This window comes from Leptonychotes weddellii, chromosome 4 (assembly GCF_054177405.1).
Source record: "Leptonychotes weddellii isolate Sample4059 chromosome 4, ASM5417740v2, whole genome shotgun sequence".
Taxonomy (NCBI): domain Eukaryota; kingdom Metazoa; phylum Chordata; class Mammalia; order Carnivora; family Phocidae; genus Leptonychotes; species Leptonychotes weddellii.
Window position 1 is genome coordinate 141,890,909 of NC_138372.1, and position 25,250 is coordinate 141,916,158.

A 25,250-nucleotide genomic window follows, 5' to 3' on the forward strand; every position below is an offset into this window, starting at 1 on the left:
TAGCCTAATTTAAAAAAAATGGTAAGCTTTTTAAAGAAATCTTGCATTTTCCTTCTTTTATTTATAATTTGACATTTTAAAGAATATTTTCTCTTCAGTTAAGTTTTAGTTTTCCTTCTTTTATTTGTAATTTGACATTTTAAAGAAGAATCTTTTTCTCTTTAGTTAAGTCTTAGTGTTCCCTACAAATTATTTTCAAGTTTATTAGTATAATGATCTGCTCTATTAAAAAAATGTTTTATTATCTTTTTCTCTTCAAACTTTATTTACTTGTGTTTACCATTTTCTCTAATACATTTCCAAAGGCTTCTAATTTTTTAAGTAAGTATCAGCTTTTATTCAAATTGCCCTTACTTCTCATAAAGAGTCTCTGGGTCTGTCTGCTCAGAGACATTTTGATGCTTTAAGATGATTTTGTGTATTCCTACTATGACCTTCCATAGGATTCCAATATTTGCCTTCAGGGGGTCTTATTTACTTCCCCGTGGAGTACTTACTGGCCATTTTGCTGCCTTTCCTAGGTATGTTGAAGTCAGAACACTGGTAGGAGAGGAAGCTAGTATTTGAATACAAAACTACCAAAACCATATCACTAATGCTTTTAAAAAAGTTGTTTTTGAGAAAAATTCTAAGTTATTTTATGTATCACTCCTAATTGCACTGTTTTATAATAAAATTTACTCTTTAGAAACTATTTGAATACCCAATATTTGGTCAGTGTTTATAAATATTTTATGAGTTCTTATAAAAACTTATTCTTTGTTTATAGGAAACAGAATGGGAGCTAACATCTAAATTTGTTGATGTAGGTTCTATTTTGTTATATTGTTCAAATTCTCTATTATTTTTTGATTCCTCAATGTATGATATTATGATGATTTGTTAATATTTGTCACTCAATGGTATTATTGATTTTTATCCCTGTCTCATAATTTTAATTTGCTAATTCCTTAAATCTTGTGTGATGCCAATATTTTCAGCATTCCTATTTTTCCTTTATGTTGACTGCTAAATTTTTGTCTATGCTCTCATGTGGAAACATCTTTAACATTCTAGTATATGTGCTGCTGAAGCGAGCACCATCTTTAACATTCTTATATGTTTAATGAAAAACATTAATATGCTTTTGTTTTTTATTCCAATCTTAAACTTGTTCCGTTATCTTTCCTGTTTAGGTATTGCATTCTGTTTTTGTGTTCCTAATGATTATATTCTAACTTTGTCCTTTTTGAAATATTGTTAATATCTTTAAACATATGGAAGGTAGAAGTTCCGCTAAATATTATCTTTTTTTTTTTAAGATTTTATTTATTTATTTGACAGAGACACAGCGAGAGAGGGAACACAAGCAGGGGGAGTGGGAGAGGGAGAAGCAGGCTTCCCGCGGAGCAGGGAACCTGATGCGGGGCTTGATCCCAGGACAGTGGGATCATGACCCAAGCCGAAAGCAGACACTTAACGACTGAGCCACCCAGGCACCCCTATCTTTTTTTTTTAAAGATATTATTTATTTATTTGACAGAGAGCGAGATAACCAGAGCAGGAACACAAGCAGGGGGAGTGGGAGAGGGAGAAGCAGGCTTCCAACAGAGCAGGGAGCCCGATGTGGGGCTCGATCCCAGGAACCTTGGATCATGACCTGAGCCGAAGGCAGACGCTTAATGACTGAGCCACCCAGGCGCCCCTCCACTAAATATTATCTTAAAGAATTACACAGTTTGGAAAAATTTATTTTTATCTAATTATCAAAACCCAAATAATTCAATCCCCTTTTAGAGAGGAATAAAAATTGGGTGTTTTGACTTTTTTCACCCAAGTTCCCTGTTTCCTGTTAATCTAATTTATGTTTGCTAATCTTGTGAAAATTTAATTCCTCTTTTAATATGTATTGTATAATATTCTACATTATTAGCATAGTTCAAACAAGCATTTAGACTGATTAGAATCAACTTCTTTTATTTGTAATTTGACATCTTAAAGAAGAAACCTTTTCTCTTTAGTGAGTTTTAGTGTTTCCTGCAAATTATTTTTAAGCACAGTCTTGCCATTCTTAATGGTTAATAATTCATTTCCCTGAAGTTGGGAGAACACCTTGTAATGAAGTCTACAGATACGATAGCTTATGATGTTGTTTCTGAGGCTCGGCAGACCTGAAACTATTTTGGTCAACCTCACATATAAATTTCAGAGTCAATTGAATATATTGTTCCTTCACAGCTTTTCTCTGCAAGGTAATACTAGCTTTCCCTTCTGCTTTTTGCCATTCATTTAGTTCTTTTCAGGTGATCTACATTGGTAGCTTTGAGAACAGAAAGATAGATTTGGGGATAAAAAAGATGATTCTTTCTTTAGTCTCGCTCTTTGAAAAATATAACAAAGATGTACTTGATATTGATTTTGGGTATTAATTGCATATTATGAGGGCTTTCTTCAGGTCTTGAAATTCTTAATACGTGGAAATTCTGAATATTATACGTAACGTCACTTCATTGTTTCCTAAGTTTACTTAAATTTAGATAATCTATTATTAGTGGGTTGCAGCTTTGTAACCAGTCTTCCTTCCCACTTCTCTTTTTATCAGCTTTTATCTTCCTTTGCATTCTCATGTGGTTTCTCATCGTTTATCATCAGCATCACTAATTCAATTTTTCTGGACCATCAGGTGTGCTATGTATTGCTTACCATTACACTTTTTATTTTGATTATTGAGATTTTATTTTAGCAGTCTTTTCTTATTATGTATTTAGCTTATTTGAAAGAATGTCCTTAAAATCTTAACTGAAAACATGAAGTGTATTTAAAAAATATTAAATTTTTTTGAAGATATTTTTTGTTATTTATTTGACAGAGAGAGACACAGCGAGAGAGGGAACACAAGCAGGGGGAGTGGGAGAGGGAGAAGCAGGCTTCCTGCAGAGCAGGGAGCCCGATGCGGGGCTCGATCCCAGGACCCTGGGACTATGACCCAAGCCGAAGGCAGACGCTTAATGACTGAGCTAAAAAATATTAAATTTTATAAAGTAAATATGTTTCTGGGAAGACAGGGAAGGCTTTCCTTTCTTAGTTATTGACATATTGTTTGTCTTATGTCCCAAATTTCTTTCCCTTCTCGAACCCCTCACTCTTAGGGCCCTTAATTTATATTCTTTGACATGATGAAGTAACAGAGACATCTAGGCTGTAAAGCAGAAGATCAGTGCACTCTAGGATTTTTGTCCTCTTCCTCTGCTTTGTCCTGATTGTTGGTTCTTTCTCCCTTTCAGAGGTGAAGATGGCAAAGCCAGGATGATATAGAGTGGAGTGTCTTCCATGGTTCCTGGCTAGGGGCAGGTAGATAACTTAGCTCATGATATTTTTTCCTTATCAGCAAGAGTTCCTGGTAGATTTATGATCTCGCTGGCATTGCAAAGGGACCAAAATTGCAATCCATGTGGAAGGCTAGTCATTCTAAGGGACTTTTGTGGTTATTGATAAAATGCAGATTTGACCATTGGTCCTAGGTTCTTATTACAAATAATAGAAAATGAAACAGCTCAGAGAAAAGATCTAAATGATTTAGGAAGCTAAAGGATAAGCAGGGTTTTTTTCCCCCCCACAATCAAGAAATGTTCTTTCTTGTTCTTTGTGCATTATTGTTGCTTCAGCCAATTTCATAGGGGTTTTAAAGGAGTAGCTTTGTGTCCTTATTCATTCAAACATATTCTTAGAAATGAACTTCTGTAGTGTAGAAAATAGATTTTATTATCTAACTTATTTTAGAAAGTTTTTTTTTTATCCCAACAGATTGATTCCTTTTTCCTGCTTTGTTCTAAATTTATTTAAGCTTTAATGGTTGAGTTAATGATCTGTCACATTCTTTTATTTTTTTTAATGTCTCCTTCCTAGATGATCCTAGATACACAAGATGTTGCTCTATCTTATATATAGTAACAAGAGAGGTTGCTTTAAAAATTTGTAACGCAACACAGTATGAATCTGAATTATTCCTTTCTTATATTTTCCTTGCTGATTTGTATAGTTCTTAAGTACTTTTACCAAATTAGGGCAACCTGACTTGCTTTGAGTTGTGTTAAATACAGTCAGACTATCTCTAACTTCCTCACTGAAGGAACTTCTCTCACAATTTTGCAACCCTGCCAGACATGCATACACATACACTTTGCACTTTATTCCCCACTTCACATATTGCTTCTTTCAGAGAGCTGGTGAAATTTCCAGTAGTTGTGTATGAAATCCTGGCAGGTTTCGTGAGAACATTTTAGATCCTCAACTTATCAACAGTTCATAAAAAGATCAGATCTACCTGTGCTCCTCCCAGTCCCTCACTAGCTCTTCATAGGAGGCCACGTATTGTAAACAACAACAACAACTACAACAAACAAAGAAAGAGATAACGATTTCCACAGTCTAATTTAGAACTGCCTCGTTTGTGTCGGAGCTTAATTTCCAAAGAGCACGGGAAGCATAATGGAATGGAATTCCCCCACAACTTCTCCATTAGCCAAATCTCCATATGGTACTTGAATAATTCTCAAGTGCGATGGATAAAATACCTGGCCAAACCGATATTGTATGTCTCTTCGGACATGGAAAGGAGGCCGCGTAGAAAATGATGGTACAGAATTAATGAGTGGAGCTTTCTCTCAGTGCCTACAACATGGCCCCCAGTACAGGATAAGGTGTTCTTGAGCAAAGTAGAACTAAATATAGAGGAACAAAATGACTTCATGGATTTACTGATGACAGATAATGGTCCCCTCTTATCTTGCCCTGCATACATTGTAGGAATGTCATAACTCAGGTCTGCTTCACTTTCCTATTTCCACTGGTTTGGAACATACGAGTTGTGTCCCAACATGTGGCCCCTATTAGAATAGCTTGGGGAGCAGGATGAAAGTGCTGATTCCTGGGTCCTGTCCTCAAGCTGCTAAATTTTGGGGAGTGAGGCTTAAAATCTATATTTTAATCAGAGCTTGAGAGTGAATCTACTTCACACTAATGTTTGTGTCCATTACAATAGAGTCTAGAGGATAAGACTGGCGACATAGGGGAGGGTTATAGAACCAATCATAGGCACCAGGATTTTCCACCAGGAATGCAGAGGGAATCAGAGTTTGTTTTCATACACCTTTTCCATACTCCTTGGGTACTTGAGCCAAATGTTAGCCTGACTCGAAGGTAGAATCCTGGAATGGGGAAGATGGCATGGTGTGGGGTGGTGCTGGATGACAGTTACTTCCTTTCTTTGGCTGTCAAAAAGCATAGGGAAATAACAGCTCGAGGGGAATCAGACTGAGTGCTATAGTTAACAGTCAATGGTAATGCCACCCATTCATTTAATTTCTTGCATTTGCTGGTAGGATTTACTTGTTTATATTTTTCTAAGCCCAGAGTAAAATATTTTAGGGATATAAAAGCATGGGGTAGGGGGCTGATAGAATTATTTTTCTAAACAATGATAGAAAGTAATATCTGCACTGGGATTATTAACTGTATAAAAAATCATCCAAATATTTTGCTTCATGCCATTTACACTATACTGGTTCTAAGTAGTAATTGCCCAATAGAAAAACAAAATAACAACCAAGAACAATAACAAAAAGAAACCAAAAGCAAATTAAATAAAAAAACAACACATCCATGTTTAAGGCAAACCTTTATTTGAAAACGGGAAAACATTTCTTTCTAGTTGATGCAAGTTAGATGTATTTGTGTGGCTATGAGAGTTAGAAACCATGGGTTTCAGAGTGCAAATTCCCCTGTACTTGCTGCCAATGCAGTGAATATTAGGTAAGTCCTGATGAGTCTGCTATCATAAAATTTTCTATTTGGAGGGAAGGGATGTGCATTTCTTTGGTTGAAGTGAGAGGGTGTTCAGGGTTGGGGACCTTTCTAGGCCTTCATTAAGTATAGCTATATAATCAATACTGAAACAAAAACTTTATAACTTACCACCTTCAAAAGTTAGGAAGTGCATTTTTACTCTTGCAGTTTAAAGGAAGACATGAAATTCCATTTAGCTAGAAAAGAAGCCACCGTGCCCGGTTTTCTTCCCACATATGATGCCATCCGGACGCTTCGGCTGGAAGCGCGCGGGAATGTGTCTCCCGGAGGCTGGTGAAGGGTTTACGACACAGGTACCAGGGTCCTGTGAGCCACCAGAGAAGCGTTCATTTATGTGTGCTCTCTACCTCTTGGCTTACCCTGTAACTTCTGCCGGTAAAGGTGCTTGCTTTTATTCTATTGTAGGCTTTGTTGCCAAAGGCAGAGGATATTTTCTTTTTAAGAGAGCCCTTAGATGCTTCCTCCAGGTTGTGACGCTGGGGCAGTGTGGATAGGCTGGCTTTGTTAATACCCGCACCCTACCTGCTCTCCTAATTCTCCAGAGAGTAAGTGTTCTTCTAAAAATATAGCTGTGTTGGGTGCCCCTGTATCTTTCGACACTCTTTTAATGCGCTAATACAAAGTAAAAGTCTTTTTGAAGATATATTTTATGGGGAAGTGCTTTCTGGGGCCTCCTGAGATGTTCACAAGTACCGAATCAAGGTACCTTTATGGTGGTTTAATGACAACATAGAACACTTGTTATAAAGGGCCCTTTTGATACGTATCCCAGGGCATGTCACAATTAGAGTGAAGTGAACTTGCTGATTTTGTTTGTACCTCCGCTCACAAAGCCCCCTTCGTCGGGCTAGGCTTTGGCAGCTACAGATGTGTTTTTCTTCGTCCCCCAAAGATGAAAGAGATCTGCCGGAATGGAAATTTGGAAATTCTTACAAAGTTGGTATTCCAGCTGATACACAGGAGCCACAACAATGCTTTGTTTTGTGTGAGGCATTTTTTTTCTGGCTGTGCAAATAACCCGTGTGCAGGACTGTACAGGCTTAGAGAGAATATTCATCATTATTTACTGTGTCAAACCCAAATGGAGGGCCAAATTGGCAGCATTCCAGGAGCAGGAGGCCACACCTATTTGTGAAAAATGGAACAGATTTCTGGAGCTGCCCTCACCTTGACTCTTCGGTTCAAGGTGGTGGTGCTAGGACATGCAGTAGTGGGAGCTGCGTATGTAGGTTAGCCGCGAGGGTTGGCCACGATGTTGCTCCATAAAATCCCACAGATCAGGCTTGGGTAATGTACTGTCCTGATTATAATAAGGGGTTGGAGCAAGGGATGATGAGCAGGGGAATGTGTGTGACCTGGCTGGGACCGCTCGCTTCACACTGATTGCCACTGATTGATTGGCCAGTTCTGTCTGGGCAGAGTGCCCTTCCTCTTATCTCTCGAAATGCTAGGTCCTCAAAAGAGGAGGTTGAGGAGAACACTGTGCTATTTGAGGCTCTTGGTCTTGAAGACACTCAAACAGCCAGACCTTAATTTTTAAAAAATTGAGATGCTGTCCCATTTACATAAAGACTTTCTTTCAATATCATAGCCAGACACGTGGGAAGGGCTCGTTAGTAAAACCACTCCCTGGTCAGTCATTTGCATTATGCAGGACTCCTGGAGGGTACAGAGAGGCAACATTTGGGATCAGCCCCAAGTGGTTGTACTACTGCATGCCAGCCCAGAGTCTCTGAAGCGAGGTGATCTGAGCATTTTCTGGACTCTCTAGCATTATTTTGGAGAACGATTAACCAGAACTAAATAAGTAAACCTAACCTGCCACTTATCGGGAGTGACTATATGGAGTTACCCAGGTGAGAAGTAGTTCAATTACAGACCACCAGCTGCGGTATACAAGGTGTCTGTCCACATTTGAGGCGGGAAGCCTGTATTAAACGAAAGATGTCATACTGTTTCTATTAAATGACAGTAATAAATATAATTGCTACTGTTGCAAAGTAACTTCTGTATAGCGTTTCTGTTCCTGCATAGTTGATCTCAACGTGGACATGCATCAGAATCACCTGCAGGCTTTGTCAAACACAAGTAGGTTAACCCCTCCTCCCCCCGCCAGAGTTTCTGAAATCAGATCTGAGGTCGAGTCTGATAATTAATTTTGAATTTCTAACAAGTTCTCAGATGCTGCTAATGCTGCTGGTCTAGGAATGACACTTGGAGAAAACCACTGTTTGCTGACAGACTAATTGTAATCAGCCAGTGAAGTCAGGCATCATTTCAAAAGCACTTATTTTGTAATTTTTTTCCAGAAGGTTGAATCAACAGTTAATTGTGAAATAAAGAATCATTTTAATAAAGCAGGGTAAGAATGGTGTTATTAAAATGAAGGATTAACAAAAGGGAAATTGATCTATTTGATGAGATGGAAGTTAGATTCAAACTTTATTAGTTAAGAAGAAAAAAAAAGTTTATATATACAATGACCCAAACATGATGCAAATATTTTTGTGGATTTTTCTCTTCTAATTAAATTTTTCCTGCAAAGCTTTGCAGTGCATTGATATTTTTCCTTCATTTCCTGCATATAGCTGTACCTACTGGATGTTTTCATATGAGACAAACATGTTGCATATGAGACAAAGAAATGCATACTGATTTCTTTAAGGACCATGCTTGCTTCATCTTTGCCTTATGAAATTGTGTAAGAAAGTTAGTGATGTATGATGATGTAGTCCCAATAGTTTATTTTGCTTTTGTTTCCCTTGCCTCAGCAGACATATCTAGGAAAATGTTACTGTGGCCAATGTCAGAGAAATTATTGCCTGTGTTCTCCTCTAGGATTTTTATGGTTTCAGGTCTGATATTTAGGCCTTTAATCCATCTTGAGCTTATGTTTGTGTATGGTGTTAGAAAGTGGTCCAGTTTCATTCTTCTGCATGTAGCTGTTCAGTTTTCCCAGCACTATTAATTAAAGAGACTCTCTTTTCCTCACTGGATCTTCTTGCCTTCTATGTCAGAGATTAATTAACCATATAAGCATGGGTTTATTTTGGGGCTGTTTTGTTCCATTGATCTGTTTTTTGTACCAGTACCACACAGCTCTGTAGTTAGTATATCATGAAATCTGAAATTGGGATATAGGCTTCCAGTTGTGGAATGGATAAGCCGCAAGAATAAAAGGTATAGAATAGGGAACAATAGTGTCGTGTGGTGACAGATGCAGGTGCACTTGTGGGGCCTATAGTATAACGTGTAGAGAAGTTGAATCACGATGTTGCACACCTGAAACTAGTGTAACATTGTGTGTCGAATAAAAAAATTAAAGAAATAAAGAAAATGTATATTTTTCTTGTATAAGTCTATAATGTAAGTTTTGATTAATTTACTTAATAAATACTTATCAGCCACATATCCTATATAAGAGGTTCTGTGGATAGGTTCAGATCCTTTTCTTTTTTACTCCTAGTGCTTTTAAAAATCCAAATACCCACATATCCTGGGTAACATGTGATGTTTCTGTTGGGACAGCAGTATTCCCTTGGGGGAAAAACTCCCCCTTGCCTGATCCCACATCCCCAGACCAGCTGGCGGGATGAAGGTGATTGGCGCCGACTTTGACTAACCAGGAAGGAACCGTGGATTTCACACTGTCAAGTGGAATAAACTTCCTCCAGCAATGTAATTAGTAATAATTTAAAGCTCTGTGTCTAGATATTTTTTAAAAATGGCTCAGTATTCTCTCTCCTTGATTTGGTCTTCAATTTTATTACAAAAGGAATTATAATTTAATAGAGGAAATAAGAAAAATGTACTAATAACTAGAATTCAGAATATCCAAGAAGCCTTTCCTGCCCTCCCCATGTTAAAATGGAGCTCCATTTTTTAAAAATAAATTTCAGCCCTTGTGTGCATAAAGTTTGTCTCCTTAGCTCGATTATACAGCCCCTTTTGCTGGGGCCATTCCTCTTGTACTCTGCTGTTATCCCAGTACCTAACACAGTGCCTGCCATGTTCTTCACCCTCAATAAATACTGGTTAAATGAACAAAGAAAGAATGAATAAATGAATACATGAAAGTCTCATAAAGAGAACACAATAATGTATAAGCCTTTCATCTTTTGCACTTATTACCAATTAGGGGCTTTTTATTATTGAAATACATCACAAACATATAAAAATATATTGTGTTAGTAATGAATATACTCTCATATTTCTTTATGATAGACTTACCATCTTCAATAAACTGAAAATAGCTTTATGGGGCTCTGGAGGGAGACCTGATTACAAAATATTTGAATTTCAATGCCGTCTCTGTCACTAACTTCCTGGGTCAATGCACAAGGCATTTACTAATGAACTGAATTTTTTCAATGCCTGAGTTACTTCCTGAGAGTAGTCATTAGAGACTCTAGTACAAATTTGTCATATTTCCTCATCTGACTTTATTTTTCCTGTGATATCAGTCGTTAGGCTACTGTGTAAGATTAGTTTACTGCTTGCTAGGTTTGTATATGTTCTAAGCAAAATTGCTCTTTTCTTGTTAACTTTATATTCAGTTAATGTGAAGGTTCCCAAAGCAAAGCATTTCAGGGCAGGGGGAATTAAAGAATTTAAATTGTTTTTAGATTTATACATAAGAAGTATTAATATTGCCATCTATAAAAATGGCCAAAGATCTTGCAGCAAAGAATATTACTCTATTTTTATAAAATCAAAGAGTTCGGTTTTTTTCCCCCTAAAGAAACAATTTGAATAAAACTTGACCCCCTTCCCTTCTTTTTACAATGGAATATGGTCAGATTGAACCCTCCATTAAAAATTCTCTAATATCTTTTTTTGCATTAACATTTCAAAACTCAATTTAAATATTCACAGCTCTCATTTTTAATAAACTTAACAAAATTCAGGTAATTTCCTTCAACTTTTTAGATTGAAGGACAGCAGTTGGTGTAGATATAAAAAAGATGTACAGCTATGAGCAAAGCCCAAAATCAATTATATATAAGAAATAACATAACACATGGAAAGAAATTAATCAAAAAGAAGAATTTCTACTATATGATTCTCTGGTCTGCTACCTGCAGGCAACAAACGCAAATGAAAAAAATCAACATTCTTCTGGCAGATAAGACAAAAATTAATAAAAATGTTTCCTTCCTTCTAGATCCCCTGATGCAACTATTGTTAAAAGTGAGTGACTGCAGGAAGAACTTGCTCGTTTAAATACTATTTTTTTTTAGACTACAGCAATAAGGCTTTATTCTTGCTGTTAAGCTCAATTACATGAGTTAGTATGGATTTGCACTGTCCAAAGAGATCCCTCTTCCCTGCCCCTTCTCATTAAATGGCGCTGTGGGATATGCATGAGACAAATGTAATAGGAACCGAGGGAGAAGCATTTTGAGGTGTGCCTGCAGGGTAATGATGATTCATAAGGAAGTCTGAGTGTAGCAGCTGAAAACTCTAAGAGAGGAACTACTGAGAGCCACAAAATCTGCCCCAGATCAAATTAGTAAAAAGATGTTAGTACTCTGAAGATAGAAATGTTCCTACTCCCTAACGAGATGGGAAGGGGCACACTTTTGTGGATTTCTGCTTTTTGATTTAGAGTTGAGTTGTTATTTCCCATTTCTGATTGAATAGGCAGGCCATATATGTACAGAATGTATGAAACCTAAAATCTTTCTTAAAATCATCTTATTAGGTATAAAATTTTTCTTACATTTTGTATTTTATGAAAATCATTCCGAATTTAATGAAGAACTATGAGGCTAGAATACAAGGGCATTAGGCAATAAGACTTCCAATTTGAACATTAGTCCACCACCCCATTTCCATCACATATAGAAAATGTAACATGATTTTAGAATGGAAATTCTATTTTAACTCCTTTTACCTATCAATTAAAATATAGCATGCCTGTATAGAATTTTGATACATTTGTGTATTGCATATTAAATGTGAGCCAGGATTTGTCTGTCCCTAGTTATATTTTCATATTTACCTTTTGAAAGGGAGCATCACATGATCAATTATTATGTAATAATTAAAGCATGGTGTATATTATTGCTCAAATTGTCCGATTTAGAGATCCCTATGTTTTATATATATTAGAAGGTTTTGCATACCTTCTTATTTCTTTGTCTGAGTAGATCTTTTGCACATGACTTTAAAGGAGCATGAAACAGGAGTTGGCAACTTGGGGACAAAATCATTTTCATTTTCATTAATTTATTAAGATTTTGAGAAATTTATTCCATTATTCCATTGGTATGCCTTCTTTGTTCTGTGCACAAATAAAATGATATAAAGTTTGTGATGGAATTTTTAATATTAATAACACTATCAGATATAAAAATGATCTGAAATGTCATACATTAAGAAACACCGAAATAAAAAGGTTTGGAAATATTTGTATGTTTTCGGGAGAAACTCACCTAGTAGAATTTCTGAGCACGCTATGATGGATTATTGTAATTATTGGGAATGATAATATTTTAATGTGACTTTCTTCCCACCTGTCAGTAGCAATCAAGGCTGCCCAGTATTCTGAAACAGTCTCATTTTGCTAGGTGGCTAGTCTTGTGCAGCCTCTAGAATGCTTAGAATATTAATGCATGGAGAGGAGATTGAATGCTTTCTATAGTTCCATTATGACAATATGTTTTTCTTGTTTTAATCAGAAGGCATGCAAAACCAAACTGAAATGATTTCTAATAAATTAATGCCAGTGAGTGCTTAAGAGAAAGGACCTCTTTTGGGGGATAGCGCATCAAAACCATAGAATTTGGCATTTCTTTCTCCTCTTCATACTTGGCAATGTATTTTAATTTTTGCATAATTTAATTTTTTTCTTGGGTGCTTTATTCTGAAGTGCTTTGAATTTATATGAACGAAGACAATCTGACATTAAGGTGAGGGTTGGTCTAATTTATAGTGGGCTGCCATGGTAGGAAGTTATTGATTGAGACAACATATATTGGAAGACACATATATTTGACTTAATATTTGGTCCTTACCATTTCTTGCATGTCATCATAGTATTGCTTATTTTGATCTTCTTTCCTCTGAATTCATACATATGTGTATATATATATATATATTTTTTTTTTTTTTTTCCCCTTCAAGTGTTCTTTGTCGCCTTCTAGCTCTTATTCCAGTGGCTGTGGATAGGTTTCAGGGATTTCTTTAACCATCTGAAATTGTAGCAATATTTTTCTCATAAATTCATTTATCTGGGGAGTAAGTCCTTCTCAAACTGCTTCTTAACCATCCAGCTCTTTATCTTCGTTTTGGTCAGTAATTATGCTACCAGTATATAAGGTGGGACTGCTTAATTTTGAACATCCCATTTGCCTTTACCAAGTGCATATCATAGAAACAACCACCAAGTGAAAGATTCTCCCACAATTAGGTGCAGCTTTTGTAGTACAGCTCTTGGTACTGGCTAAATGAAAGGCTGTGCCATGCACTGGATGGCCATCTGTCTTGTCAGGTGCTGTGAATCTTCGTAGCTTCAGCTTTATCTTTAGAGGGCAAAGGTAGCTGTGGTCCATTCACATGGTTCCCAAGTACCCAGTTATCTCCTCTTCTGAAAATGGAAGTATTACTTTGTGCCCACCAGAATCTCCCAGTAATCACTATTCTTCATCGAGTATAAAATGTGGGAAGATGGGGGCGCCTGGGTGGCTCAGTCGCTTAAGCGACTGCCTTCGGCTCAGGTCATGATCCTGGAGTCCCGGGATCGAGTCCCGCATCGGGCTCCCTGGCTCAGCGGGGAGTCTGCTTCTCCCTCTGACCCTTCCCCTCTCATGCTCTCTGTCTCCCATTCTCTCTCTCAGATAAATAAAATCTTAAAAAAAAAAATTTTAAAAAAAATTTTTAAAAAAATGTGGAAAGATGCCTACTCATTCTGAGAGACGATTAACAGCCTTATGGGCCTGACACATAGCACCATTGTATTCATAGCTTTAGGATGTACAGCTAATTATTTGCATTTTAAAATGAGATAAATATTTCTATTTATACACATTAAGACTATTAATTCTGGCACTGTGTTTAAATATCTATAAATCAGAGGCAGTTGAAGAGCTGAAATTCAGATTTCCTTACACTTGCCTGCCAAGTGGCCTCAATCAGAAGTAATTTTCTCCATGAGGGCACATGGAGCTCAGTCGTGAGCTTTTTCTGAGTAGATATTATTATTTGTGTCAAATTATGTGTGGTGATTTTTCTGAAGTGGACTTCTGTGCCCACTAATCCATACACACGAGGTTCCCTCATTCCCTCCTTCATTGGTGCTATTAATTGTACTTGTGCTTCAAGTGTCTCTTACCCCTTTAAAATGTTAGTTTATGGCCACCGATTATCTGTAAGGTTTTCCTGTTAAGGAAACATGCAATATAGAGAGTAGAGTGAGATCTGATCTTAAACCGTAAATACCACTATGCATTTTAAGAGAAACCTTTTTTTTTTTGCCAGAGCCTGATTTGATAGGGTGGTGAAAGGAATGGGTAGTAATTTCACATTTTAAAGTATAGCAAATTCTATAAATCTGACACTTGCTTTGGGAGAAATACAAGTTGGTCATTCAATCACCTGTGGCCTGTCCTAAATATTGGCAATGAGATCGCATGTATTTTGAACAGTGAGCTCAATAATTTTTCACCTTTCATTTGGGTTTTGTAGTTTGGCTTTGAAAATAATTGCTTCTTCTCAATTATATGCTTGAAATTGCAAATTGATAGCCAGCATATAAAATAAAAGAGCCCCTGGAATATAGAATGTTATATTATCAATTAAGATCTTATCATAATCTTTGATAAATAAAATATAAATATAAATATATAACTATAACATGGATGGCTTGGTTCGAGGTTTATTATGCACAGTTAGTGGTTTTGTTTCCTTTCAAATTTTCACATGAGCTTTTCCATTTAATTTTTATTAAAACTATTAAGTCTGAATTTGATATACCATAAGAGCCAATTTGTTGTCATTGACTATTTTAAATAATTGTTCAGTTACATACTATCTTGAATAAAAATCCTAAGAACGTTAGCATGTATTCTCCGAATTTAATTTTTTTAAAAAAGAAAGCATTTTTATTACTGTTGATTTTATTCTTACAATATGCATGAATTATCTTTATAATATATAGGCTTTTATGATTGAAGAGCATCCAGAGATGATAAAAAAAAGGAAATTCACTAAAATATATGTGAATTATTTAAGATATTTATTTTACAACTAGTTATTTTTTGTTAGCAAAACTCAGAGTATATATTCCAGAAAAAGTATATATTGTCATTTCTGTTATAACTGATATTAAGGCAGGTTTTTTTTTTGCAGACTGATTTAGTATGGATATAAATTATGTAAATAAATATTAGTAACCAACTATTTTAGTTTTGGTAAAATCTGCAAGAAGATCTTCCTGATTTTTCTGGGGAAGGGATCTAATATTTTGTAACATATATTCTCAGTAATCCTAGAAGAGCAACAAGAGGTTTCTCAATTTTTAAAAACATAAACTTTAAGCATTTATAAATAAATAGGTTAATATGAATTAAGCATTTCAGGAGATATTTGTGTTTTATAGATTTATTTATGAACGAATGTGTCTGTAACTACTGAAGATATTTTGCATAGTAGTATGGTATATTAATAAAAGATACTTAAAAATCTTGGGTTTTTGCATCAATTTTTTTCACTTATTAGAGTGTAACCTTATTCTGCTTAACTAACTTCCTGAGCTTTACTTTGCACATCTACAAAATAAAAATAGTATTAATTCTCATACCTACTTTATTGGGTTATTTTAAAGATAACATAAGAAAGTGCTTTGAAATCTTACTTGAAACACAAATCAGACAGCTTCACAGGTCTTATTTTGACCAAAATTGTTATTATAATTAAGTTGTTTGAAAAAAATACAGAAAATACTCTATTATATTCTTCATTAGACTCGGAGTTAATAATTAGAATTATCAGATAAGTGTTCTAATGATTATATTATTTTATATTATTATATTTATGTATTCCATGCATACTTGCTATTGACATAATTGTTTTAAGAGTTAAAAAATTATACTTTTAAACTTGAAATAATAAGAGAGGAAAACTAATATGAGATCTGTGACTTTTGAATGTAAAAATCATCATTTTTGTGCAAAATCCATGTTGGTTTTTTTTTTCCCTATCCGATTTGAGGGTAAAAAAGCACATTACCAGAGTGTTTGGAATTAAGGCATTCTTTTTTCCTTAACATTTGTTATTTTGAGGAAAAAGAGAAATAACAAATTGTAAAAAGGACAAGAAAACTCTGTAAGAAGTTTTTTTGCTGGGATGTCCCTTAATTTAAATCCATGCAATTAATTTTGTCCATGAAAATGTGTTATTATGAATTCTGCCCTTTTGGAAACTTGCTTTTGGGAAAGCACCAGATACACTACTGTGCTGTATGTACCTGTTCCTGTTTGCTCCCACATATATAAAAATTGTAACATGTGCAACTATTTTAAATTATTTATAAGATTTCTTCTTTGGCCCTGAAAATTTCCTGGCACATTTTTAAGAAGGAAGAGGGAGACCACCAAAGCCTTTTAAGTAGTTAACCTGTGTGATGAGACTGTGGATCTGAGTGACAATTAGTACAAATTACCATAATTGTGGTCTTTGGATAAAATGCCACATTGCTTCTTTTAGGAACAAATGCAGGCTTCTGCTTAGTAAAATGAGTCGGATACTTTGCTTCTCTGGGGCGGTCAGAGATTCGCAACCAGCCATGTGGTATCTGCACGTAGTCCACTTTAGACCCATCTGAACAACTCCAGCCCTCCCTTTCCTTTCAGTGAAATAGGCCCGTTAATGTAGTGCACCTCACTCTCATTGACTCTAAGGGAGTTGTATTTTTATTACTGAAAAAGTATCACATAAATACAAATTACATTTTTTCATTAGAAAACTACTTTTCGTTTCAGAAAAAATTCAATTAATTATGAATAGGGTTATGCTTTCATCAGGGAGAGAAATATGTAATTTTTCTTCAAGCCTCAAACACATATAATGAAATCTTTTCTTGGAATCCACTCTTAAGATGGATTTTTAAAAGTATAGACTTTATTAAAATCTCAGTTCAATTAAAATGCATTCAATTACTTTAAATCTTTATTAAAATCTCAGGTAAAATTGTACAACGATGTAAAAGAGACTTGTACTCTTTACCAGGTAGTTAATTCTAACAAATGAACATAAAGTGCACAGTTTTGCTCTTCGGGAGAGAATTAAAAAAAAAGAAAAAGAAGAAGAAGCAGAAGCAGCTTTGGGTTTGGAACTGGGGGTGGGGAAGGGTTGAAGATGGAGGTTGCTTTCTGTGTAGTAACTTCAGGCACTGGTTTCCTTCCACTTCTCATTATAGGTCATTGTTTCTTGTGACTATGAAGGTGGCATTATCCTGTGTGAGTCCCTTTGCTGATACTGCTTGGCCTATTTATAGAATACATTTTTTCTCACCACTTTAATCAAAAGACCCTATTAAAGGATTTTATTTCACTATCTTCTTTGGATGTTTTTGGTACAGTGTCCCTGATTCTTTTTCAAGGGCCTCTAGAAGATGCCATTGAAGAGGAAGAGGAAGAGTGTCCATCAGAGGAAACAGACATCATCTCAAAAGGGGACTTTCCATTGGAGGAAAGCTTTTCTACAGAATTTGGGCCTGAAAATCTGAGCTGTGAAGAAGTGGAATACTTTTGTAACAAAGGTAATCATTAATGGCTAGACGCAATCTGTGAGTCCGTTTACTCAGATGATTTTGTAAAGTTTAAAAAATGCACTGATAGAGTGCGATGAAAATGCGCAAAGTGCTGATAACATAATTCAAGAGTCTGAAAGTACCTGCAGAATTTTTTAAACACAAAATGCTACTTTGAGGGTTGAAAGAAGTAATTCCACTTTAATAAGTCATTTTGAATACTTAAAAAAATATTTTCATGTCGATTGGCCAATTAATTCTAATATATTTTATGTTTATCCTGTGTTCATTTATTCTTTTGCAAGTATTTATTGAATGTCAGTTGTTTGCAAGGCACTGAGTATAAGCACTGAATAGGGCAGATAGTCCCAGCCCCAAAGTTCTGGCTCACTCCTTTTAAAAACTAAATGTTTGAGGGACCCCTGCCTGGCTTAGTCGGTAGAACACGTGACTCTTGATCTCGGGTTTGTGAGTTTGAGCCCCATGGTGGGCTTAGAGTTTACTTGATAAAAAACAAATAAAACCCCCCCCCCAAAAAACTGAATGCTTTAGGTGTTTGACATTGACTTTCAAAACTGAAGATGGTACTTTTTAAGATATTGTCAAGTAAGAAAATACACATTACTTTCCCATCCTAGGTACTCTTTTAACACATTAACATTATTCTGGAAGAAATACCTGAGACAACGTATCTCAGTTTATTTCTACCCTTGACTTGGAGCCAGGTGGCCCTTGCCAGTAACTCTGTCTTCATTGGGCACGTGTACTCATTTGCTTGCTTTTTTCAAAAGTGTTTTTAAGGTTTAAAATGATTTAAATGATTCAAATCATTTAAAATGATTTAAAAAATTTTTTTTCTTACTTAATTTCTTGGCTTTGCAAATGAGATGGGTCTTCTGTCGCCTCCTGCACCGACATAAGTTGGTTTCATAAGTGTTTGGGTCACTTCGTTGGTCTAGAACAGCTGCTTTTGCTGAGTTTACCATGACCGTGTCATAGAGGGCATGACTGTATGCCCATCTGTAGATGTGTGTGTGTTTGTGTTACGTACCATTTTTATTTGGACATCTGTATTTCTTAGGCAGAGAAATTATGTGAAACCAAGTTTTTTAATGTGTGTAAGTTTGTTGATCAGACTTGACAGTCTGAAATTAAGAATGATGATATAGGTTCCCCAAAAACCACCACTACACTTATCTCAGGGGCCACATATACATTTGATGTACATTGGTAAAATTCCAGTATGACTTTCTCCTGTTGCTGGTGTGTTAGACACAGAAGAGGTCAGCCACTTCTCATCCCTGGGGTCAGTAGACTCCGAAAAACTGTGGAAATGGAATGGCGGCCCTAGCCCCTGGCTGCCCTGAAGTTGAGAAAACCTCCTTGGCAGTTAATGCTCGAAGACCTCAAGGTGACTTTGTAATTTGGCCCTTGTCTCCCACTTTGAGGCTTTTGGTTGAAAATGAGAATGGTATGGACTGAGTAGTCTTTCTTTGGTAGTGTTGACTTAGACTTCAGGCCAAATTAATGTTTTCTGTAGTTGTTCTGGGTGCTAGAACCATTTCTTGATTATAGTAGCCACAGCAATACATGTGAAAGCTAGCTGGAAATGAGGAGTGTTTAAATCTATATTTGAAGAGATTTCGTGGTCCCTCTTTGTCAGGAAATGCATTTTTAAATGCATTGTAGAGAACCTGCCTTATGTTATAGGATTACAGTAAATAGAAGAACCAAGAGTACCATGTATTCTTCTTGTTCTTGTAAAAAGAGTTAGTATGTGGACTCAGACAGTTTTGTCAATTTAATTAATCCAGAGAAGCAGTAGTGATAGGTATTACTAGATTACATTCTGGGATGATCATTGATTAAGGGCTATGCTTAACAAAAGAATATAGAACTATAAGTTTTAAGCTAGTAGTATCTTAGAAAATATATATAATCAAATATATCATTAAAATACAAATTAATGTAAAATTATAAATAAATAATGTATTACATGTTATAAAAATAACTTTCTAATGTTTAGTTTGAAATTAGAGAGTAATGATAGGTGGAAATAAGAATTTTCATTTTCACATAATATTTTGCAGGATAAATATGACTGGAACTATTGCAAACTGCTGTTGTCTTACTTAATAGGAAAAGAATTTCATTATTTTACTCTCATAAAATGTGAGACCAGGAGATTTTCACTGAAGTCAGTAGGCACTGGCAGAAAATAGAGCCAGCTCTTTGACAGATATTGCATCCCCTTGAGGTCATAGTAGGGATTCCATCCATTTTTCACTTAAGTTGATTAGCAGCAATCGGAAGAGAACATTTTCTCTCTGGAAAATTAGAAACTAATCTTTCTGTAGAAATTCACATATTGGTCTCAGTGACACACAATTATGTTTTCTTCACAGTTGCAGGGAAGAAGATAGGTTTAGAATTAAAAGAGTGTAAGTATTTAAATGGTTAATGATGCCACCATCATGATGAGGGAGCATATAAGAACTGTTCTGAAGAAAAATATTTTCAGCTTGGGCTCACTGATGAAGCATATTTTTTGCACATATTTTAATGTCATTTACAACAACATAAAAAGTGTGTGTGTGTGTGTGTGTGAAAATGAATTGGATTCTTCGGAAAATTTCTTCAGCTAAAGATCTAGCCATGATTAAGATCTAGCAAGGACATGGTTTCTTTAATGAGTTTCAGGGATAACACTTTTGAACATCAAATGCTTTCTTTTGTATTAAACAAAGGATAGTAGTTTAAAAACTCAGATCACAAAAACATGGTTAAAATACTTAAGTGTTCCAAACAAGGTATTCGGACAGTCAGTGGAGGATACTGAGTGAGGATACACATATAGTTACGGTCTATCTTCATTTGTATCTTAGCAACTGTGTTGTGTATAAAAGCAATCACATGCCATTGTGACTTTCCTTTTTATTCAAAAAAAGTAAGGAAAAATGCTCTGCTTTTTGTAAATCTATGAAGACATAGCTTTTCATAAGTAAAAGTTCCTACTTCCTTTTGAAATTGAGCCGCATTATACAGGATATTTTCAATATTTAAAATGATTCTGCTCTTATTGTTGTGGTGTTTTCCTCAGTTCTATATGGATATTGTCTATTTCCTTGTTGTCAAAGGGCAGGCCTTTTTACAAGTCTTGAAGCATTTATTAATATTATTGCTAGTCATTATAAGACATGTGATTAAATATGACCCAAATCACTCTCATAATGTAATATTCCACAGAAATGTCAAAATGTTGGTCAGAATTTTATGTCAACATTAAATGTGTAAAATTCTTAATCAGATGAATCTAAGTCATAAATATTCATAATTAAAAGTAGAAAAGATCACCTTTAATAAACCCTTGTTAGAGTTGCACGCCTAAAACTGGAACCTGACAATTCCGTTGAAGTTTCTTTTATCGCTTTTTACTTTATGTTAGTTGCATATTTCATGTCTCTATTTTTATCTTTCAAATGAATGAAATGAACTCTGCTTATTAAAAGATGCTCTTCTCAAAGTTGCTTGCTATCCTTAGATTTTAGGAATTTCAGGAAAATATAAAGCAATCCTTACAATTTGCATCATCCTCTTTTGTGCAATGAGTTTAGATCATTTGGCATCTTGGCTTACAGTATCTCTGAAAGGAAGGAAACAAGCAAGAATTATTTCCTTGAATTTACAGATGACGAAGACATCAAGGCTGGGTCCCTAAGTGCTACACATTTCCTGTGGCACTGGGTTATATGCTTCAGTGATTTGTTTTCTGCCTTTCTTCTGGTTTATATAGTAAACACTGAAGTACATCAATGCATGTTTAGGACTAAGCAAACTAATAATAAATCGAAACATAGGTGGTCTGGAGAGCAACTGGAGGAGTTTTTAGTATGTTACATTTGTCAGGTGGGAGCTCTTCTATATTAGCGATTCTTGTATAAAGACTCAGAGACAGTAAGTTTCATGGTGGGGTTGACATGGAGCGGTTCTAAAACTGGTCTACTGTTATTATTTGTAGGAAGAGTTCACTCATTGAAATACCCAAGTTTGTTAATGACTGAAATTAAATAAATAGGTCTTGGGTTACAGTCCAAGAGAATGTCACAGGATATGTGAACAGGAAGAGAAGTGTCAGGTCACTATCACTGTAGGCTAGGAGAACGTACTGTCATTAACAAAAGAAACGCCAAAGTAACTATGTCAGTGAACTTTGAATTATTAATGATTATCTGGAGAAGGTAGTGAGGGTCCCTACAAAGTGTTTCCCGGTGACATCATCTCTAAACAAAGGCTGAAAGGGAAAAGGATGCCATCAAAGTTGATTTTGGAAGAGAAAAAACCTTACTTAGAATCATAGGGTCTATGTATGGAGAATGGTCAGAGAAATCACTGGGTGAAGTGCTTAGCCTAGACAGATGAATGAAATATTAGATGTCTTCAATCTGGAAAGATTAAGGTTGAAAAAAGGGGGCATAATGGAAATTCATAAAATAAGGTCACTGATATAGTGTAACAATGGACATTTTTTTTTAAAAGATTTTATTTATTTAACAGAGAGAGAGAGAGCGAGAGCAGGAACACAAGCAGGGGGAGTGGCAGAGGGAGAAGCAGACTTCCCGCTGAGCAGGGAGCCCAATGCGGGGCTTGATCCCAGGACCCCGGGATCATGACCCGAGCCGAAGGCAGCCGCTTAACCAGCTGAGCCACCCAGGCGCCCCTTACAATGGACATTCTTAACACATTCAAAAATATTTGACACAGTTTGTTTGCAGAAATTAAAGGTTATAAAATAGAAAAATGCATAGCATATTAAAGAAAATAGAATAAAACCTGAGTTACTCAGACTTGGTTTAACTCTAGCCCAGAAATAATTAATACCAAACCAAAAGCAAACATAAGCAGATATTTAATTAGATTGGCAGAAGCTTCCAATTCTGTTCAATAAATAAATTCAATTCAGCTCAACCCATATATTAAGCATCTGGTATGTGCCAGACCCTCTTCTCGGTGTTGTGGATACAGCAGTAGACAAAAGTCAATCTCATTCTCAGGGAGAGAGACAGACAATAAATAAGCAAACTCATATTGTATAATATGATGGGTGACTTTGAGCACTATGAAGAAAAGCAAAATAGGTAAGGGTAATTGAATGATTGTGTGTGTGTGTTTGTGTGTGTGGGAGAGAGAAGGAGATCGAGAGAGAAGAGAAGAGAGAGAGGGGGAGGGGGGAGAGAGAGAGAGAGATTTTATAAGAGTGATGGAGAAGGTGAACTTTGAGCAGACACCTGAGGGAAGGGAGTGAGCTCCCAGTACTCAGGGTGGAATCTGCCCTACCTATGAGAGTAGTGTTGCAGGAAGCCAGAAGAGGACAGCAGAGTGCTGGGGAGTAGGAGAGGTGTAGTCATACCTGTGCAACTTGCTCTAGGAATCTGTTGGATTCCCACCCCCTATGGAAGGCTTGAGTGAGCCACAGAGGGGAGCCGAGGTGTAACTGGGAGAAGAGGCATGGTCATGACATGTTTGTTTATACCTAGAAAAGAAAGGCCTGCAGAAAGTAAAGGTTCAAGTAGGAAATGGAAACAAGCAATTTGGGGAAGCTGTCAGGAGATACAGATAACCACAATCAGAATCCTCCCTTTAGCCAGGGGCTTGATGAGACTCCATCTGTAGCTCATTAATGTAGTTTCCGGAAGAGCAGTTTGGGGTGTTTGAGGATGATATGAGTCACTTTGCTCCCTTCCACAATACCACATCCTTGTATCAGAAAGATAAAGCGTAGAAGATGTGAATATCAGTGTTGGTTTTATCATTGTGCTTAACTATTTCTGCCAGTGGTTTGCCAGACTCATTGAAATGTCCCTCCCCAACATTCCATTTCTTTCTTTCTCTCAGTTTATGTAGTTTTGTAGTTTCGTTTAAAACTTAAGAAATCACTAAGGAAAAGCCATATTTCTCTTTGGTAACAAACCCAAGCCAAGATTATTGGCATTTATCCCCCTTTTCCACGTTAAGGTAAAGCAACAAAAATGTTATCTACATCCTTAATACTGAAAAGAAGAAGAAAAAAAAGAACACACTTCATGCAGACTTGGTTGTGGGACTAGAAACTGTTTTTCATTCGATCCAGTGTCAAACATATGCACTGTTTCGTTTCCTGTTTTCTTTTTATTTTACTATTATTATTTTGAGTTCGGAAAGTCTGTTTACTTGTATTTCATAAACCTGCTCAATCATGATGCTTTCTTTCCTCTCACTTTTGCCTCTAATGACATGTGTTGCCTCCTCTGTTGCTTGGGCAACTAGAATCAGAATCTGCAAAAGGCAGCTCTTACCATAATCACTTTGAGCTCAATAAAGAAGGTGATCTTTACAGGCAACTTAGTTCATTTTTTCTTAACGGGATTAAGAAGCTGAGCTTTTAAAATTCTTACATATAACATTGACATTTCCAGGGTATGTTTGGACCAGGGAGTTCAAAGAGAAGGCATAAAAGAGAAAAGCCAATATGACTTTGTTTTTTACCTTGCTGGAGGAACTGTTTGTGCAAATCGCCTATAAGCTTATTGACCTGAATCTTGACTCCTTGTTTTCTCTGGATTTGGCTGGAGTGGAGACACTGATGGAGCCCTGATAGAGCTGATTGAACAGCCCCCAGCTTTGCTTGGCACAGACCTCCCTTCCCTTCTGCGCCACCTCCCCCTCCTTCCACATGACATTATTGTTCCTTGGCAAACTCTGTTTTCCTGGACCCAGTACTTCTTCTTCTTCTTCTTCTTTTTTTTTTTTTCACATTTACTTTAAAATCCTTAAATTTTTCTTACGTAAGTCATATAACAATGCAAAATGGAAAGGAATTCCTTTTAGAATATAGAAATAGAGGCTATATTTATGTTGGGCTTGTACAATTTTTATTTCATGAGATTGGAAGAAAAAATAATACCTGTGACATTGTAGTATCAGCCTTTTATGGCCATCTGAAAATCCCCCAAACACAGTTTTTGTTTGGAATCAGATTTTGTTCTTAAACCACAATTATTGGAATAAATAAGAGAGCATTTGAAGGCAATTTGTTCTTACAGGGACTCAGTGTTTTCTTGGTTTTGATGGAACCAGAGGGTGTACAAATTTTGTCCATGACTTACTTGTGTTTTATATATGAGGGTCAGATCAAGCTTTGTCTGTCTACCTCATCTCTGATCCCAGATATATCATCATAATAAATTCAACAAAATTAAAATGATTGATTTTATGCAGTGTTGAAATGACTCATGATGATATCATTCATATGAATCATGTATGATAATATAGACTACTTTTTTGCATATTATAAACTCAACGTATTGTTTTGTCTGTAAGCTGACCACCAACACATCTTCAGTGTGCAGTCTAAAAACAAAGATATTTTTGAAATGTTAAAACTTGATAAAATATTTAATTACCTAATTCTCTCATTATTTATGAGATAATTTCATATTGTAATTAAGTGTATTTCATTCTGCTTCTACCTGACTACATAAGGTGTCAAGAGATACTTGCTTAAGTTGTAGTTATATTATTATTTTACATCAGCATCGTTGTTGATAATAAAAATTGAAAATTAATATAAAATCATGTTTTACCATTTAGAGGAATTGCCTTTTTGGTTTCATGTTTA

General features: G+C 35.8%; 1 protein-coding gene across 5 annotated transcripts in view; it reads left to right on the plus strand.

Moving 5' to 3' along the window:
* Positions 1 to 25,250, plus strand: part of ZFPM2 (zinc finger protein, FOG family member 2) — a 421,250-nt gene that overhangs the window by 74,457 nt on the left and 321,543 nt on the right. For 3 of the 5 annotated variants that reach the window (XM_081816390.1, XM_081816391.1, XM_081816394.1), the window contains exon 2: positions 17,447 to 17,605. The exons of the other annotated variants lie outside the window; for them this stretch is intronic. In XM_081816390.1, the coding sequence (XP_081672516.1) occupies positions 17,447 to 17,605 (159 nt within the window). The remainder of the gene's footprint in view (positions 1 to 17,446; positions 17,606 to 25,250) is intronic. 5 annotated transcript variants of the gene reach the window in all.